An 18,179-nucleotide genomic window follows, 5' to 3' on the forward strand; every position below is an offset into this window, starting at 1 on the left:
ACATCGCTAGATGCGGTAGCTGGTTTGAATCTCACCGTAGGCAAATAGGAGCCCCAAAACCATAAAAGTTTATAGAATGTTTATAAATTATTCACTCTCCATAATACAAGCTGTTACATAGTTAGGAGCTAGGTGTGTGTACCTGCTGTAGTGGCTGGAAGAATGTATTATTTATTATTGCACTGAGATGTATACAATCTAGGTATTACAAATTTAGGTAGGGGCTAGATGTGGGTGCCTGCTATGGATGCTGGAAGAATGTATTATTTATTACTGCAGTGAGATGTAGTGAGATTAGCATCCCAACTGCGCATATTGGTAGTTTTGTCATACCATTACCATTACCATAGGTATCATATCACTAGCTGTGCCCGCGAGTTTGTACGCGTGAAAATAGTTTGAACGATTGCAACATTTTTCGTTAAATTAATTCTCCGCTTCTATTGGACCTAGTGTGATAGCCTAGGCCTAGGTATACAGGGTGGAATGAAAAATACTGTAGATAGAAAATTTTACTCAAAAAGGAAACATTTATTTTTGAAAACAAAAAAAAAAGAAAACTGCATTCAAAGATTTCCGTAAATTCGCTTGCAGATTTGTAAAGAAAATTGAGGTTTTGATCGCAATCGCAACTGATGTTAAAGTTGTAAGATGGTGCAACCCAGCCTTAGTGATATGTTGGTCTTTCTATCAAGAAGTGAATTTCACCCGGGCGAAACCGCGATCAAAAGGTACGCTACTAATTAATGAATAAAATAGACTGTGTAGGTTTGTTACTATTTTTCCGACCACCCTGTATGATATTGGTCCATGGTACCTACTGACAACGTGCGTGGTCGAACACTATTTCCATAAAATCTAGGACGAGAGATTACAATCGCAGATTTGTACGTGCGATGTTGACGAATCTTTCATTCATTGTTTTCGTTTCGGTGATTTCTTTAAGTTAGTGAATTGTTTTATTACATTTATTTACTTTGGATATGTATAATTATGAAGTAGCTTTTGCCCGCGGCTTCACCCGCGTGAAATTTAGTGCCACAGATTGGCAAAAATTATAGCCTATATGTTAATCTGGGTTACAAATAATAAAACAAAATCCGTTCAGTACTTTTTGCGTGAAAGAGTAACAAACATCCACACAAACTTTCGCCTTTATAATATTAGTAGGATAGGATTTTAAATCCATACTAATGTTATAAATTGAAAAGTAGCTGTCGATCTGATAATATATTTTTTTCTTTTTAATAAACCACTGAATCGATGTAAACAAATTTTGTGATGATGAGGGATGGTTTGTGCCGTTATTTGTGCCCCAAGGAAAAACATAGTTATTATTTATCCTACTTTTTGAAACGGGACTATTCCCACTTCTCGTTCCCATCGCTGCAACTCCTGTGTAGCCAGGATCTACAGTTTGACTTACCTACTTTTTGAAAGTGGGAAACGCGCACCTCCCAGCAACTGGGAATCCAAAGCAAGAAATATTCTTAAGAGAAGAAAATCTTTTAAGATTCCCGAACTGATTTTAGGAAAAGTGATTAAGCGAACATCCTTTTTACCATTGGATATAGGTTCGTACTTCCGGAAACCTTCACCAGATCGTCGGTCCACCTAGTGGGAAGCATGTCTACAATATCTCACCTGGATGCGGGCAGTGCGCAGGACCGGTCGTTGTGGATCTTTGAGGGAGAATAAGAAAAAGATAAGGACACATGTAAAGTGCCCCTTAAGGACTACCTTTTTTGACATAAAAGTGCTAAAATACTGGTTAAAACTGAATAATTTTGATTTTGGAGGTCTTGTTCCAGCGTTCACGTAATTTGGCTGGGCTTTTTTTTAAACTACTTAACAAGTAAAGTCAGTCAAAAACTAAAGCAAAGGCATATAAATAGACATTCTGTTTCATTCTAACTCCAGCAGGTTTCAGTCGAAAGCTGCTCCTTATCATATCGCTGTTCAAACACACGATAGTCTTTATCTACCCCAACTGGGTTGGCTGCCATAACAAGCTATTTTGAACCCTAAACCATGGTGGTAAGGTCAAAGTAACTTAACAGTTACACTAAACTTGGACACCCAACGGCTATTCGATTCGGGTATTTTTAGTACGAATAGGAGGGGGGCCATGAAAGTGGCGATTTTTTACTAACTTTTTTTATCCACAACGAGGAAGCTCTTGGCCTGTATCTCACCTGATGGTAAGTGATGATCAGGCCTTGGTGGAAACGAGCTTCACCCGGAATCCTCAACCACGGAGAAACTGGCTATCTTACCTCTAACTGCCGGAACACAACAATGCTGTTAACATTGTTGTTATGGCGACAGATTTAGGTAAGATGGTGGTAGCTAGCCAGGCGGACTTAGAACAAGCCCTACCACCAACCAAACCGAACAGAAAAATCTGCCCCCACTGGGAATCGAATCCGGGACCTCTGCGTCTGAAGCAGGTGGTCTTACCACTAGACCACAAAGGCGGTTAAAACCTAATAGCGGCCGCCCGCGACTTCGTAGGCGTGGATCCCTTATAGGGGTGGAATTTCGTAAAATCCCTTCTTAGCGGATGTCTACAGTTCTGCCTACACCCTATAAGTAACCTACCTATATTTCAAGTTTGAAGTTTGGTATTTCGCGTTTATTGTATAGATTCAGCATTTTTTTTCCTTACCTAGCACATCTCTGAAAGAAACATCCACACCGTTTCACAGTTTCGCTATACATCCTCCCTCCCACTATCTTCTTAGCTCATCTTTGGTAGAAACACTGCTTAAGGCCTGGTTTCCACCAAGGAGAATTGTTTTGAATAACCAACCAGATTTCATTATTCAGGAAACCAGGAAATTTGATTGGTGATCTGTGAAAACACTTAGTCTTCTCCGCTCCGCTCCGCCTTGGTGGAAAGTGGAAACCAGGCCTAAAGCACTGCTACTATGTGACAATTGTCATAGTTATTGAATCGATAATGTTACTTCTCCTGTTTTGTAAAAAATACTAAAATTGTGTCTACTTAACTGAATTCAGAGCCTTTGTATGACGCTTTTTTAATGCACATATCTTTAATTAATCTGAAATTGCTCAATTCATCATCATCACCATTTCATTTCAGCCATAGGACGTCCACAGTTGAACATAGACCTCCCCTAATGACTTCCATAATGACCGGTTGGCAGCGGCCTACATCCAGCGCCTTCCTGTTACCTTTATGAGGTATCTCATGTATTATGAGCTCGTTGTCGTTTTCGTTTCAGCCAAATGACGTCCACTGCTGGACAAAGGCCTCCCCCAAGGATTTCAACAACGACCGATCCTGCGCCGCTCGCATCCAGGCACCAGATTCACCAGAGCGTCGGTCCACCTAGTGGGAGGCATGCCCACACTGAGGGCTAATTTATGAGGTATGCTCATTTAAAAACTTTTAATTACAATTACCAAAAAATATTTACCGAAGAATACTCATTCGGTAATACGCAGTTTTAATGGCCCAAAGACACTAGCATTCACAATTACGAGTCCGCATTATATGAACATACTAAGCCACATAAAGCCTAGTTACACACATTCACCACATAATCCACAACAATACATAGGGGCTCGCACATAGGGGTCACGGCGCGTACGCGTATTGAATTTATCTATTTGCTTAACCAAATTACAGAGTTGTCTAAAAACAATAGAAAACTTAATTTTTAGAACATTCATCATCATCATCATCTCAGCCATAGGACGTCCACTGCTGAACATAGGCCTCCCCCAATGCTTTCCATGTTATCCGGTTGGTAGCGGCCTGCGTCCAACGCTTTCCTGCTACCTTTATGATGTCATCGGTACACCTTGTGGGTGGACGTCTCACGCTGCGTTTTCCGGTACGCGGCCTCCACTCCAGAACCTTGCTGCCCCATCGGCCGTCAGTTCTGCGTACTATGTGCCCTGCCCATTGCCACTTCAGCTTGCTAATCCGTCGGGCTATGTCAGCGACTTTAGTTCGTTTTACAACATTATAGAAATTACTAATAGTCCCGTAGTTACTGTAAAATGCCTTTGTCCAGCAGTGGACGTCATTTAGCTGAACATCTCGTAGTAAGCTTAATATGTTTGTACTGGGTTCACCACGTCATGAGCAAGCTATGCTCGGTGTTTTTTACGAGATCGAATCAGAAATGAGGAGATCCGCAAACTAAAGTCGCTGACATAACCCGACGGATTAGCAAGCTAAAGTGACAATGGGCAGGGCACAAAGAACACAGAATTGACTGCCAATGGGGCAGCAAGGTTCTGGAGTGGAGGCAAACGCAGCGTGGAGCTAGTAGGCGCTGGATGCAGGCCGCTACCAACCGGGCGATGTAGAAATCATTGGGGGAGGCCTATGTTCAGCAGTGGAAGTTTTATGGCTGAAATAACAAATTACTAATAAATAATCTAATCTAAACTAAAAAAAAAAATAAAAAAAAATATTATGACGGGTTCACCACATAGTCCAGCGGCGGTGGGGTTCAAATACCACGTTACCCATAAAAGATTTTAAACTTTCGAATTCCATTCTATTGAAACTGAGAATATATTCATCCCCATAAGGAGGACTGTGGAGCACAATCTTGCCGTGCCCTTTTTTTGTGGTGGAGGAAATGCTTTGCGCACCGTCTCCATTGCCGGTGGATACGGTGGTGTGTGAGAGTGATGCCCGTTTTCACCAATAATCCCTAATTTTTAAGTGACCCCTATGGTAACACATAACAGGAATTTTGTTTTCATAGGGGTCACTTTAAAATTTGGGATTGTTGGTGAAAACGGTCATGAGACTCCCTGCGCTCCGAAAAGGACGCTGCTTCGTTCCGTGGAAGGGACGGGATACACCCACAAAACCAGCGCGGCGTTCCGTCATCGCCCGAGTGGGGTTGTCGCAAGCATCTAGCCATAGCCTTATACTTCCACGACAAAAATCTGCGGCGCCTTGGACGACGTCGGATCACAGGGGCATCAGTCAAGACCTCTCGCTCTTTCTCAAGCCTACACTACAACCCTAACCAAACTGTAGTTCTCAGCCTTTCTTGTGGCGGAGTTTTGGGCTGACGCTGTGTAGGTTTGTTGTCGACACGACAAGAAGTTCTCAGCCAAGTTTAAGCCCCCAGGATCTTAGATTTCAACTTAATAACTACTAGCAGCAGTTATGGAATCTAAACAGAGAAGAGAATACCAAAGATTTTCTAAAGCTAAGCGTCCACTTGTAGGTATCGTACGCAATGGACGCATCGTACGAAACACATCGTATCGGATGTGCGATGCGTACGATGCGGACAGGTGGACGCACTTATATGAGTTTCCATATAAATAATACTACGATCCGTTGCGTGCGATACGTCCGATGCGTACGATACCGACATGTGGACGCTTAGCTTAAGGGAATAAACCTTTGAACCTTTAAAATTCCAAACACCATCCATAGTACCAAGGGTAATAGGTACCTACAAACTTTATGCAGGAAAACCTAGGAAACCCTGATACCAAAAATATTGTATAGCTATCATATTAGTCAGATGATAAGGAATTCCTATATCAATAAGAATGATAAACAATTTAAATCACTACTCAAGATAAGATACAGGACTTAATTTAAATCGAAAGGCATTTTATCCTCTTAACACATCGATGGACATACGAGAGAACTCCTATAGATATCATAGTTTTGACTCATTTTATATGGACACTACTCCCATAGGCAATGTATGTGAATAAGTAGTGTCATTTGGGAAGTAATTCTTGTCTGTCCATTAAAGTGTTAACTGGATTACTTCCACTCTTACTCCCACTGCTGCGACTCTTGTGTAGCCAGAAAGAGAGGGTAATAGAGCACAGAGCCTCAGTAGCACCACTTTGACTCTCACATTTGGGTTTATATTGGCGGTCAAGCTGTAGATCCGGGCTACACAGGAGTTGCAGCAGTGGGAACGAGAGGTGGGAATAGTCCTTTTTAACTTTCACAGTACTTAAAAAGCCAGTGTTTTTGTAAGGAGTTTGTCAAACTTGATGTTGGTTATGGTCAAAGTAATATGGAGCCCAGGCAGGGTAGCATAAAGTCAAAGAATAGTTGTTGAACATTTTTAATCCTTCAAGAGCCAATAAATATCTAATAGAACTTCGCAATTCAAATCAATCGGAATCAAATTAGAATATTCTCATGTTGAATTTTTTTAGTTCCTTTTAAAAGAAAATGGCTTAGAATATGATAGTATGTTCATTTGTATCTTATTCCAACATACCTTCTATGAATGGTTAAATTTAAAAGCAAATACAAAATGTGTTAATACATCTTATAGTTACAAGATGTAGAAGAGCTAAACACAAGCACTTAAGTGTTTATTTATTTCTCATTACTGAGGACGAAATTATCATTGCGTATAATAGCAAAAAGTGATCTAAAAGACCTTGAAAAATATTTTGTAACATTGCATAGTTACAAAACCTGAACATCACTTTAATGCAAATGTAGTAAATCTTTATCTTTACCGCACACAAAGTACACTCCTTTATTGTATGTTTACTATAAATCAACGATGTTTGGTTTAGTGTTTAGTGAACATTATATCATAGGTTCTGTAAGGCGAAACCAACCAGTATAAACGGTTAATACGACGTAATGAATCCAATAGAACCAATAAAAAACGACTAGAATTGAGTATGAGTAGTTAATTTAGCGCGTAGGAGCATAAGAAGGCTTATAGTTAGAATATAGACAAAGTTATGTATGAAAACATAACCTGAAAAACAGCTGTCAGTGAGACATATTTTTATTGAAAAAAAGAGTAAATAACTTACCTCGAGCTCCTGGTTATGGCATTTGTCTTCAAGCTCCTTCACCAAAGAGCCTGAACTAGCAGTTAGGTCACTACTGCTTTCAGCAGAAGGTTCAGATAGCACTTCAGTAGCAAAATTTGTGATCTGCCCTTTTAGACTGCTCAAACTCTGGTTTAGATTGAGCCACGACATGTTTGTTTGTGTTGAACTGTCTCACATAGCACGTTTATGATATCGCAGAAGGAATAGTATGGTGAAATAGACGTAAACAATACGAAAATTGCATTATTTTTCCAATTGACAAGACTTTGTCCAGTTGGCAAAACAAGTCGCCATATTTGACGTTAATGACGTTTCTCAGAGTAGAAAAAAACACATACTTACGTTTCGTTCGTTCCATTATGAAATGTAATATGCTACTTCGCTTTTTACATTGATTAATTTGTAAATTAGAGAGAATGTATTTTAATTTTCTGCAATTTACATTTTTAGATTGCCTCACTACCCGGACCCGTAGACTGTGAAACTGTGACTGACTGACGGTGACGGACGCTGTCAAACGACGACGACGGCCATTTTTTGTGTTTGACGTTGTTGTCTTGTCAAAAGATTTCGCTCTTTTTTCTAATAATTCTTTTAATTCTATCAGTAATTACAATTGAATTCTCTGTCATTAAATTGTCTAAACTCAAATTAATATTCGAATTCTATACCGAAAGTGTAAATTACTATAACTGCAAACATAACCTAAAAAACAAATGGAGCCAAGTGATTGTGGTTTATTTCTTCCAAACTTAGCTAACCCTATAAAAAATCAGCCGAGAATATTGAATTTTACATGTGATATGCCTAATGCCGACGGAGTCGGTCTTAATAAGAGTAAAAAAGTAAAAAGGGAGTGCTTAACCACAAATAATGCTGTTAAGTTCCTTCTAGAAGGACAGCTAAAAAGGAAGGTCTGCAGGTATTGCCTGAATGTGACGTCCCCTCTATCGGAGCTAGACCAAGTCTTGCAAGTGGGTGGCTCTGGAGTACTATATAAAGTAACAATAAGGAATATGGTTGCTTCTTTTTATCCATATAAGGTAAAATGTTCTTAACTTACTTATTATATCCTCAATTGTGATGCTAACTTTAGTGACTGAATTTGCCCCATATTATGTCTGCTAGTATAATTGACACCTAATTTGGTATTAATTTCATTCTGTATAATTTCCAGGTGACAGATGACCCCAATTTCCCTAACAAAATCTGCAACAAATGTCTGAACCAAACAATCAGGTCATATTTGTTTACACAGCAGTGTGAACGCTCTGAAAGGGCATTACGAAATTGCTTAGAAGATATGTATAATAAATTCGAGAAGCTAGACCCTTTGGAACCTCAGAAAAAAAGAGGCAGACAGAAATTAATCCCGAATCATAACGTCCTGTACGCCGAACATGAAAAAGTTATAGATTACGCTGAACCGCTTATCAATATTGTGAACAGCGGTGCAGAATTGACGGAACAAGTTATTGATAGTAAATTTGAGTGCCCAAAGTGTTGGCAAATACTACCAAATTTAGAGTCGTTGCTCAACCATGAGAAACAGCATCCAAAGTCCATGTGGTACAGTTGTCGGCATTGCGGCAAGTCTTTTACCAGCCGTAACCATTTGAAGAAACATGTACGTACAACACATGAAGTGGCAAAACCGGCTTTACCTTTACCAAAGACTGATTTTAAGTGCGCTGAATGCGGAGTTGTAAGTGAGAAGTATAACGAACATTTGCAACATATTGAGAAGCATAAATTCCAGAATGTCTTGGAGCGTTTGATTGAAAAAAATATGGATGAATTGTGTGCAGTTTGTTTGGACGTAAACCCAAAGTTGGTAGACTTGGAAGAGATGGTCTGCCTTCACGGAGGATTCCCAGAGATGATGGGGGAACGGACCCTGTACAGTATCATTGGTTCTACAGTGCCTGATGTAAGTATAAACTATTTTTTGTATATTATTTTAGTTCTAATCAAATTGGTAAAAAAATCTTAAAATATTTTTAATAAATTAAAACGTACCTCTCTTCATGTTGCTATCAAAGCTTACAGAGATAAACTTTTTGATATCATAAAGAGTTATTTAAAAATAGTGCTATAGTGCTAGTTTTTTTACACAAGGAAAAAATGAAACACAAAAATACATCTCTGTACATACACATCTCTGTAAATAGCAGTCAAAAATCAAGTTGTTTGTGCAAATTGACCTTGTTGAAGAAGTTTGTAGCAATTTTTACTCATGTCTGACTTTTTCTTACTAATCCTTTTCTAGAAATCATCATACAAATATCAAGAGCTGCTTGTGCCTAAACAAGCCAAGATTGTAACCATTTTGAAAGTTAATAAAGACAAACACAACTTTGTCATATCAGCTCCTATTGTTATCTCTAAAGATGACATAGATTTTGATGATTTGTACATGTTTGAATTTAGTTCACCCATTAATTTAGACAAAAACATGATTATTACTCCTGAAAATAAGCTTGAAGTCAGTGACAATACTCAAAATAATGATTTCAATGAGTGTAATAATCCTAAAGATACTGCCACTGTTACTGATCCAGGAAAAACATCTGATAAAAACAATATTGGTGATGCTAGCAATGAAAATAACTCTATTATGCCACCAGCATACAATAAAAGTAACAGTGCCAAAGAAATTGCTGAAAATATCTACTCTTTCTCAAAACCTGAGTACATTCATGATTTAATCAGTACTGAAACTAAATTTGACTCTGATGATCTGGTGAAAGTAACTGAAATGGAAGTAATTCTTGATTCAACCTGTAATAAAGCAATTAATGAAAAACCATGCAATGTTTGCTGGATATTTAAGAATACTATTTGTGAGAAATGTTCAAAAGTAAACAATATTATTGAGAATGCAAAACCTCTTGGCATGAAGGAAGATGAAGTCATTGTTAGCAAAAAACCTTGTCAGTTTTGCTGGGTATTCAAAAACTGCCCTAGATGCGATTATTGCAAGAACATTTTAAAAGAATCTCTTGAATTAACTTCTGGTGATGTCATTAACAAAATAAATGAAGAATTAGAAGTAAATGAAGAAAAAGCTCATCCTAAGAAAAGAAAGCTCCCTGATGACTTAAAACCAACTGCTAAACGAGCCAAATGGCAGTGCCAGTTTTGTTTATCATCCAATATAGATACAAACTCATGTCTGTGCTGTGATGCTCAGAGATATTTATATGAAGATAATTCGAAAATCAAGTTTAATTTCAATAAAGATTTCTTCAAGAAATTGAATGAAAACAATGACAGCTTTGCTATTAAAGCTAAAAATACTGATATCATTCAAGAAACTATTGATTTGATTGATGCAAATGAAGATATCCCAAAAAAAGTTGAAAATTTAATTAATAATGATAGTAAAAAAATGGAAAACGTCATTTCAACCACTGAAAACAATGTTGTAACCATTGATAATGAAGTAGAAATGGAAGCCTCACCTTCCACTGAATATGAAAAAGTTGTGGAAAGTGAAGATATGGAAATAGCAGAGGAAAATGATAATATCTCCAATGTATCCATAATAAATCAACCAGTTGTTTTCCCTATAATGTGTGATTGGATGCCAAATGAAATGGCCACTGAAAAACCAATTTCAACATTCCAATTTAATATTGGAGCTACCACAGCAGATGATAGGAAATGTGCTAGAAGATATAAAAGACCTTTGAAAAGATCTGCTCCATCTTTTCATAAATAATTTATAACATTTACAATTGATTGATTCTTGAATACTGGAAGATGCATCAATTACGAAAATATATCAAATTATATTGTGTTTAGTAGCTTGCTATTGCTATACTCAATACACATGTGCTGTGCTATATTTATCTTTAGATCTACTCTTAAATTATTTCCCAATGTTAGATCATAAGGGTGCATACTTAACATAGTAGTAGTTAGTGTTACATTTAACCTACTTATTTTAGTATGTTTATGTATTATATTCATAAGAACCTTGCTTATTTATCTTTTGTTTACAATAGTTTAATCTTTTGTTGCAGATGAATAACCTACATAACTTCCCAGGGAAAAAAATATGCGAAAACTGCCTTAACCACGCTATTACCTCGTATGTCTTTATCCACCAAACTCTGTATGTTAGAGATAGGTTTGACACTTGCCTAAGTTTAATGTTAGATAGCCTTAACCAGTTGGTAAAACCAGAAGCTAATGTGTTTATAGAAATTTCCCAAAACACTATAATGCCCTTGGTCGAACCAGATTTCGATGAGAATTTACTTCTAGAAGAACATGAGATTGATGAATCAAAACTCAAAATAGAAGTGTTAGAAGATGAATTCAGGCAGGACTCTGATAGTGAATCCAGTGCCTCAGATATGGATAGTAAAGATGACTTGAAACAAGAGACTGTTGATTTTATAGAACCAAATGTGTTACAAAATCTTGCCAGGAAGGCAGAAAAAACATACGAAAATAGAAAACTAATTAACGGTGTAAGTGAACGTAAATACAATTCATATGATGATGTTTGCAGTGAATTTCTAACATTCAAAAAGAGAAAAAAGCCTGTAAGGCGACACCACAGATGCAAATACACTTGCCCTAAATGTAATAAACACTTCATATCCGAATACTTTTTGAAAAGGCACATACTAAAACATGTCTTCAGAAAGGTTGAATGCACAAAATGTAATCTCCAATTCAAATCCAAGTTCTACCTTTACGAACACACGAAAATGTGTCATATTCTCAATCAATATGACTTCTTTTCTTGTAGCACTTGTGGCAGGGCGTTTGAGAGTAGCAACAATCTGGATCAACATTTGAAATGTCACAAAGCAAAAGAATGCCAGCTCTGTGGGAAGGAGTTTTTGACACAAGAATATTACGATTCCCACATGCAACGTCACGCTGGCAAGTTGCAAGTTCTGCCTAAATCGGTCCAAACGTGCAGTTTCTGCGAAAAAGAATGCGCAAACGACAATGGACTCTCGGTCCATGTAAACAAAATCCATTTGCAAATAAAGCCGTACAGTTGTGATATGTGCGAAAAGCAATTCTACACTGAATTCAATTTGAACTGCCACAAAAAAGTTCATAATTTACTGGCCAAGGAAAAATGTATCTTTTGCAATAAAACCTTAAAGTGCAGAAGGGATTTGGTGGTACATATAAGGAAGCATATTGGGGTCCAGCCGTATACTTGCCCAGTGTGTGGGCAGACTTTCTATTCAAGTAATAAGGTAGAAAAACATATGAAGACCACACATGGGGGCAAATTCTGTTGCAAACTCTGCAAAACAATTTTTCCAACCAAATTTTCACTTAAGGACCATATAAACAGGGTTCATAATATGATTTGATTTTAATATATCCTTCTTCGGGTAAACAACCAGTGGTTAACGTATTTTTCAGTGTTTACCGCTTTTTATGTTTTTCTTTCATATCAGTATCGATATTTTTTAGATATTCTGTTGTATTCGCAATAAAACTAGCTCACTGACTTTTAATGTAATAATTTTCTTTTCTCTTGGAATACCTAACCAGTAAAGTTTATTATTGAACCAGTTGATAAAAACGTGCATAAATGAATTATGTTACCTGGCTATTGATTTTTTATGTAAGAAATATTGTAGACATTTAAATATACCCACTATTTATGTTTATATGAAGTTTCATTTCATCTTCTAGATATGGAGTTACATCACAGATATGGAGTTGAACATCCTTGATTCGTCCAAGGGTTTCCGTAATTGTACTCACCAGTTGGCGCCACTGTCTTAGCCACAAGCAAAGGACTCACCCAAGCAAGATCTCTTGATTGTTTGAATGAATTACTAAAACGATACAGCAACTCAAGCAAGCATTTCTGAAGATTTTTAATATTTATCTCATCGCACATTGACATTATAAGACCTTCAATCGAAATTGTTTTTGGTTAACAGCGCCAACTTAAAACCGCTCTAAAAAGTGAAAAAAAAAAAATCCTGGGGACAGTCGTGTTAGCAATATGCTATAGGTGATGTTAGTAGAGAAAAACGTAAGAGGAATTAAATACCAGAATACGAAAGATTGCGGTAGGCGATGGCGCCGTCTAGTGGTATGAAACTTAATCAGAGATCAGTCATGTGTGCCTACCATGAGTTTACGTTAGGTGTGCTCGCTAGCGATTGCGTAAAAAAATGACATTTAAATGTATGACATATTGTGCAGCGCCCCTAGTGGCTACTTTCAAGAAATAAGATCTTCATATAATTTTTTGACGTATTCGCTAGCGAGCTCACCTAACGTAAACTCATGGTAGGCACACTGACCTGTCTGATCAAACCGTCTCGACCAGAAGGGCGTGCAATCCTCATTACGCATTGGTTCCCGCTGAAAACCAGCTTCTCGGCATGACGTTTGTGTCATGTCGCGATTTTAGCTGAGCGGGCGCCTATTCAGCATTATGTTATTTATTTTTTATGTTTACGCTTGCTTGTATATTGTGCTGAATATCAGTGTAATGAGGGCTACCGTATTTGATACCCGCCCCGGGACGTATCATTGCAATGAGGGCTATCGTTTTAACGTTCACCAGTTAGCGCCACTGTAGAGTAAGGTCCTGTCACTTGCTAGTAGCGAAGACAGTGGCACCAACTGGTGAGCACAAAAGTGGTAGGAGGCCTATCGCATTTGCACTCATCAAGATGGCGCCACTGTAGAGTAAGGTCCTGTCAATCGCCAGGGGTGCCAACTGTTAAGTATAAAAACGATAGCCCTCATTATTGCATTCACTGTTCATATAGGTAGCGCCACTGTAGACTGCTGTCACTCGTCAGTGACGTCAGTGACGCTAAACTGTGGGCTGAGCATGGGCTGAGTGAGTGTGAGTTTACATCAAAAGTGTGACATCACGAGTGAGCGAGTTTAAAAAATGTATGAAAATTTTAGTTTTTGAACGTTTCCCGCTAGGGGCGCTGTACAATCCGTCATACATTAAATGTAATTTTTTGATGTAAACTCGCACTAGGCCCTCTGTTAAAGGAAAGAAAATACAGTAGGTACGCAGCAGGCAAAACTTGTCCTGAAATATAAAAGGCTGTTAATAACAAATTACTAAAACAATACTGGTTCACTGAAAATGGACGAACTTAGCACAGATGAGACAGGGAGTACCCTCATCATAGCACGAGCATTTATATCAGGTTTCCTTTAAGTTACTTTTTTCTGTGTGAGATATCAGGATTCTCGATTAAATCAAAATCAAATCAAATCAAAATCAAAAATATTTATTCAGTTTAGACCACAAGTGGCACTTATGAACGTNAAATAATTTATAAATAAAGACAATAGGTATCAAAGAAAATTAACAAAAATCAAGGATAGATAAACCACATCCATATTATTATACTGCGGCAGGTTATGCAGAAAATCGAAGAGTATAACTTGCCACTATGCTTGGAGTTTGTGGACTATGAGAAGGCCTTCTATTTGATCGAGATTTGGGCAGTGCTGCAATCTCTCCCTGCACCGCGGCCGTATCGACTCTCGTTACATCGAGGTACTGAAGTACTTCTACATGAACGCACAAATCTGGCCCGAATACAGAAGCAGAGCATGAGCGTGATTCCACTACAGCGCGGCGTAAGGCTGGGAGATTTTATACCTTTTTCCAAAACTGTTTACCTGTCCAACTCCTGGAATGAAAGGACTCGGCATAAATATCAACGACGAGTACAACACTCACCTTAGATATGCCGACGATNCACTTACCTTATTTTTTCAATTTCTTCAGAAGTCTAGTTACTAAACCCGTTAAATAACAATAAACATAACCTTTTATGACAGGAAAATTGTTCACGTTCTTCGTAATAACACGATTATGAACACTCGATCTGTTCGAATAACTACGTGAACTCGCAAACCATGTTTCCATTGTTTATAAATGGCCATTTCTTGCCTTTATTTTGGCATATATAGGGTGGCAAAGAAAGATGATAATTTTTATTGTGAAAACTTAATGCAGAATGCACCTTAATAACCTTTTCAGGTTTTAATTTGTTTCGAAAACATAAAAAGTATATTAGTTAGTATGTATGTATTATAACCTCCGTTCTTCAGTAGTCAGTTCAATATTTTCCTCAGTTCAATGATAGCTTTTATTAATATCAAATAAGCATATTTTTGCGAGATTTTCAGTACTTGGCCTATATTTTCCTCATTTTAATGATAACTTATATCCTTTCCTTTTTTTGCATTTAATAAGAAAATATTAGCTTGCATTAAAATCATTATTGTATTCACCCTGTATTACTTTGGAAGGCAAAAGGGTCGGGTGATTGATTGCTTGTCTCTACCAAACAAACGTTTATAGAAACAAATTCCAAACTACAATGGAATGCATACTTTCTTATTATGGACTGATATTTTTCTGAGACGCGATATTATTCCGGCAAAACACGATTATATTCGGTCATAAGTAACTGTTGTTTTGATGCCTCGTTTCGTGTTGCTTTCATAAGTTTCTTAGACACGGTTCAAACAAAAACAATACGTCATTGTTCAGGAACATCTTAGTTACATTAGGATCTCAGGAGATAAAAGCTTATTTTATTGTAGCAATTGTTTGTTAAATAAAACTTCCTAATGTAAATACATATTTATTTTCCGACTTGCTCAAAATAATTGCGAATAAACAGGTCAATATCCAAATTAATGATTAAGCCAGGAAGGTTAAAGGAAGCAAAAACTTCTGAAGGGGGTAAAGAAAACTCAATTGTGGGCTTAAAATAACTTCTCGAGTAAAGTAAATTTATTAAACAATATTATACGGGTAGTATGCTAAACTCTTCACTCGAGTGATCACGATCGGGGGAGAGGCTAAGTTTAAAATATACTTGTAATATAAAAATATTATCATAGAGTTAAATCACTAGATCTTCTGTAGCAGCGATTGTAACTTATGAGATTACAAAACTTTAGCGCTTATGATTTATGATTTATGAGTCTGCTTAGGTTTTAGACGTAGCTAATTTGGATATAAAGGCTATTAAAATGGATAGATACGGGTAAATCTTGATTAACAAAATTACGTTCTAATGAAAATCCTTTCATGTGTGCTTTGGTAGAACTACAGTTTGCTTAAAAGTAAATCTGTAGAGAGGTCAATTCTGTATATGAAATATATTTTCAAAATAACTATCAGGCGGTGATTAGTGATCGATACTGATGCCAAAAATGCAATCAGTAAAATTTTTGTCTGTCTGTCTGTATGTTCCTTATAGAAACAAAAACTACTCGACGGATTTTAACGAAACTTGGTACAATTATTATTCTTCATACTCCTGGGCAAGTTATAGTATACTTAGGAATTCCCACGGGAACGGGAATTAGCGGGAAAATCCTTTTGTATGAAAAATTTAAACCGCTTAAGTTAGACGCTTGAAATTTGGCATGCAGGTACCTTAGTAAACTTAAAGCTTAGTTACAACAGGAAAAAGTCTAAACCGCGTAAGATAGATGAAGGGGGTAAAACGGGATCCACGCGTACGAAGTCGCGGGCGGCCGCTAGTCTAAAATAATCTTTGCGTCTATTTCACGTATATCTTCGACTAGATAATTACAAACCTAGACTATTAAACTTTTGTAGCAAAATAGCTCCTATTGTGTCTGCATAAAAGGCCACAATTGTTATGCTGTCTGTACATTAGATTAACTTCTATTTAAATTGGTTCATCCTGTACAATACAGTTAAAGTTTACTTAAAACTTCAGTTCCCTCGAGCCGAAACACTAAGCTGTTTGATGGTCCTTGTAGCTGCCAAGCCAAAGTTCATTCGTTCAGCTACATAAGCCTTGGCAACTCTGCCGTGTCCCAGTTGCGATGTCAGCACAAAGGGTAATGAAGACATATGAATGAATACGTTGGTGTTATTGCACACTGAGAATAGTGTATTCGTTGTTTTAACGCGGTCTAGCTAGCTTTTTCTATGGCCAGTTTGGTTAAAAAATTAAGGCAGTTTTAATTTTAGTTGGATTTCTGAGTTGCACCATCTTACTTTAACAATAACAAACGTCAAATATGTCAAATACCTACTTACATACAAAAACACTGGTTATCGTAATAGTTACTGTCAAAGTTAGGTGGTGCAATGCAGCCTTAATACACATTAATATTTCACAAGCTGTGGGTTTAACAAAGAACAATTTTCTATTATGTATAAATTAAGCACGCTCTAACTAAAGGATCCGCCGAAGTAGAAAATTGATTTTAAATTAGTTTTGTTTCAATATTCATATCTTTATACTCTGAACTCTATTAATAGATTATTTTTATCTAACGTTTAAACCAACCGCACTCCCTTTGATAAATATTCATGCGAGCCACCCACTAACTCGTGGCTGTATTGAATTTTACTAATTCCTTTATCGTCTAGCCCCAAGTTATTCACATTTAGTTGGGAACTGAGCGCCTAACGCGTCCTCTGTCCGTGATGTGCAGAACTACAGAATAATTGAATTAGTTCTCGTGACCGCTACAACCTAATCATGCTTATTCAGGCATTCAATGAGTTTCTGACGAGCTCTATTTTTGTAGGATTCAAAAGATAGGTCATGTCTGTCGCTGGATCTCTGGGAAAAATAATTAGGTGACACTAAAACTAACTTAGTTCTATGATTATTTTTTAAACTTGACTCATAACTATTAGGTAATGAGATGGTGTTACTTTTTTAAATAAATGGGCAAGGTACCGTGCCTACCACGTAGAACTGTAGGCTGATGGGACACTTAAAAATTAGGGATTGATAGTAAAAACCGGCCAAGTGCGAGTCGGGCTCGCACACCGAGGGTTCCGCCGTACAAACGTAGCGGTTTACAATTTATGACGTATTAAATCAAATTACTTACTTGATTCCGTTGCGAGTAGTGGCGAATTTCAAAATATGCGGTATGATTATTTTTCCTATATTTGCATTATAGGTAGGTACCTATCTCAGCGTTTTGAATTTTTGCGTTGATTTAGAATTTCTCACAGTTTAGAGAGAGGCAATTAGATTTAAGAAGTGTTTGATATGAATTTCAACTTTAATATCTCTACGCGTTCATGTGAAAAAGGGTAGGTAGTAAGTTGATAATTATTAAAAAAATATTTTGTCATGTAAGCAAAAATAATATTTTAAATTTTATATAACTTCAAATTTATCATTTTCGCAATTTATCCTTTATCTACTATATAACGTTACTTCGTGCCGAATTTCAAGATTCTGAGTTCACAGGAAGTACCTTGTAGGTTTTGATTCCCTAGCGTGTGACGGAAATTCGTCTAAGGTGTCGGTATAAACTGCTGTATCTTTTGATCGCGTTAACTTAGAAGTTTG

At 37.2% G+C, this 18,179-nt stretch overlaps 2 protein-coding genes across 3 annotated transcripts in view; one reads left to right on the forward strand and one right to left on the reverse strand.

The window, feature by feature from the left end:
* The window catches only part of LOC114353185 (thyroid receptor-interacting protein 11), a 61,665-nt gene extending 54,547 nt beyond the window's left edge, over positions 1–7,118 (reverse strand). The window contains exon 1 of the mRNA XM_028305056.1: positions 6,811–7,118. Coding sequence (XP_028160857.1) covers positions 6,811–6,981 — 171 coding nt within the window. The 5' untranslated portion in view covers positions 6,982–7,118. The remainder of the gene's footprint in view (positions 1–6,810) is intronic.
* A 237-nt stretch (positions 7,119–7,355) lies between these two features.
* On the forward strand, positions 7,356–12,467 carry LOC114353162 (zinc finger protein 814). 2 transcript variants are annotated; one of them, XM_028305012.1, is made up of 3 exons: positions 7,356–7,874; positions 8,009–8,761; positions 10,860–12,467. In XM_028305012.1, the coding sequence occupies exons 1-3, from the start codon at positions 7,548–7,550 to the stop codon at positions 12,180–12,182; spliced, it is 2,403 nt and encodes an 800-aa protein (XP_028160813.1). In that variant the 5' UTR covers positions 7,356–7,547; the 3' UTR covers positions 12,183–12,467. The 2 variants fall into 2 exon arrangements, with proteins under 2 accessions (XP_028160813.1, XP_028160812.1); XM_028305011.1 differs by lacking the exon at positions 10,860–12,467 and adding an exon at positions 9,101–10,853 and having other exon boundaries at positions 7,362–7,874.
* Positions 12,468–18,179: the final 5,712 nt, after the last annotated feature.

Source organism: Ostrinia furnacalis, unplaced genomic scaffold (genome assembly GCF_004193835.3).
Source record: "Ostrinia furnacalis isolate ACB-3 unplaced genomic scaffold, ASM419383v2 OfSCF1632, whole genome shotgun sequence".
Taxonomy (NCBI): domain Eukaryota; kingdom Metazoa; phylum Arthropoda; class Insecta; order Lepidoptera; family Crambidae; genus Ostrinia; species Ostrinia furnacalis.

Bases quoted from the DNA above. Each gene is read 5' to 3' on its own strand.
- LOC114353162 (XM_028305011.1), top strand. From the start codon at position 7,548: ATGGAGCCAAGTGATTGTGGTTTATTTCTTCCAAACTTAGCTAACCCT. The intron at 7,875-8,008 runs GTAAAATGTTCT...TATAATTTCCAG, and splicing joins CTTCTTTTTATCCATATAAG to GTGACAGATGACCCCAATTT. The intron at 8,762-9,100 runs GTAAGTATAAAC...ATCCTTTTCTAG, and splicing joins TTGGTTCTACAGTGCCTGAT to AAATCATCATACAAATATCA.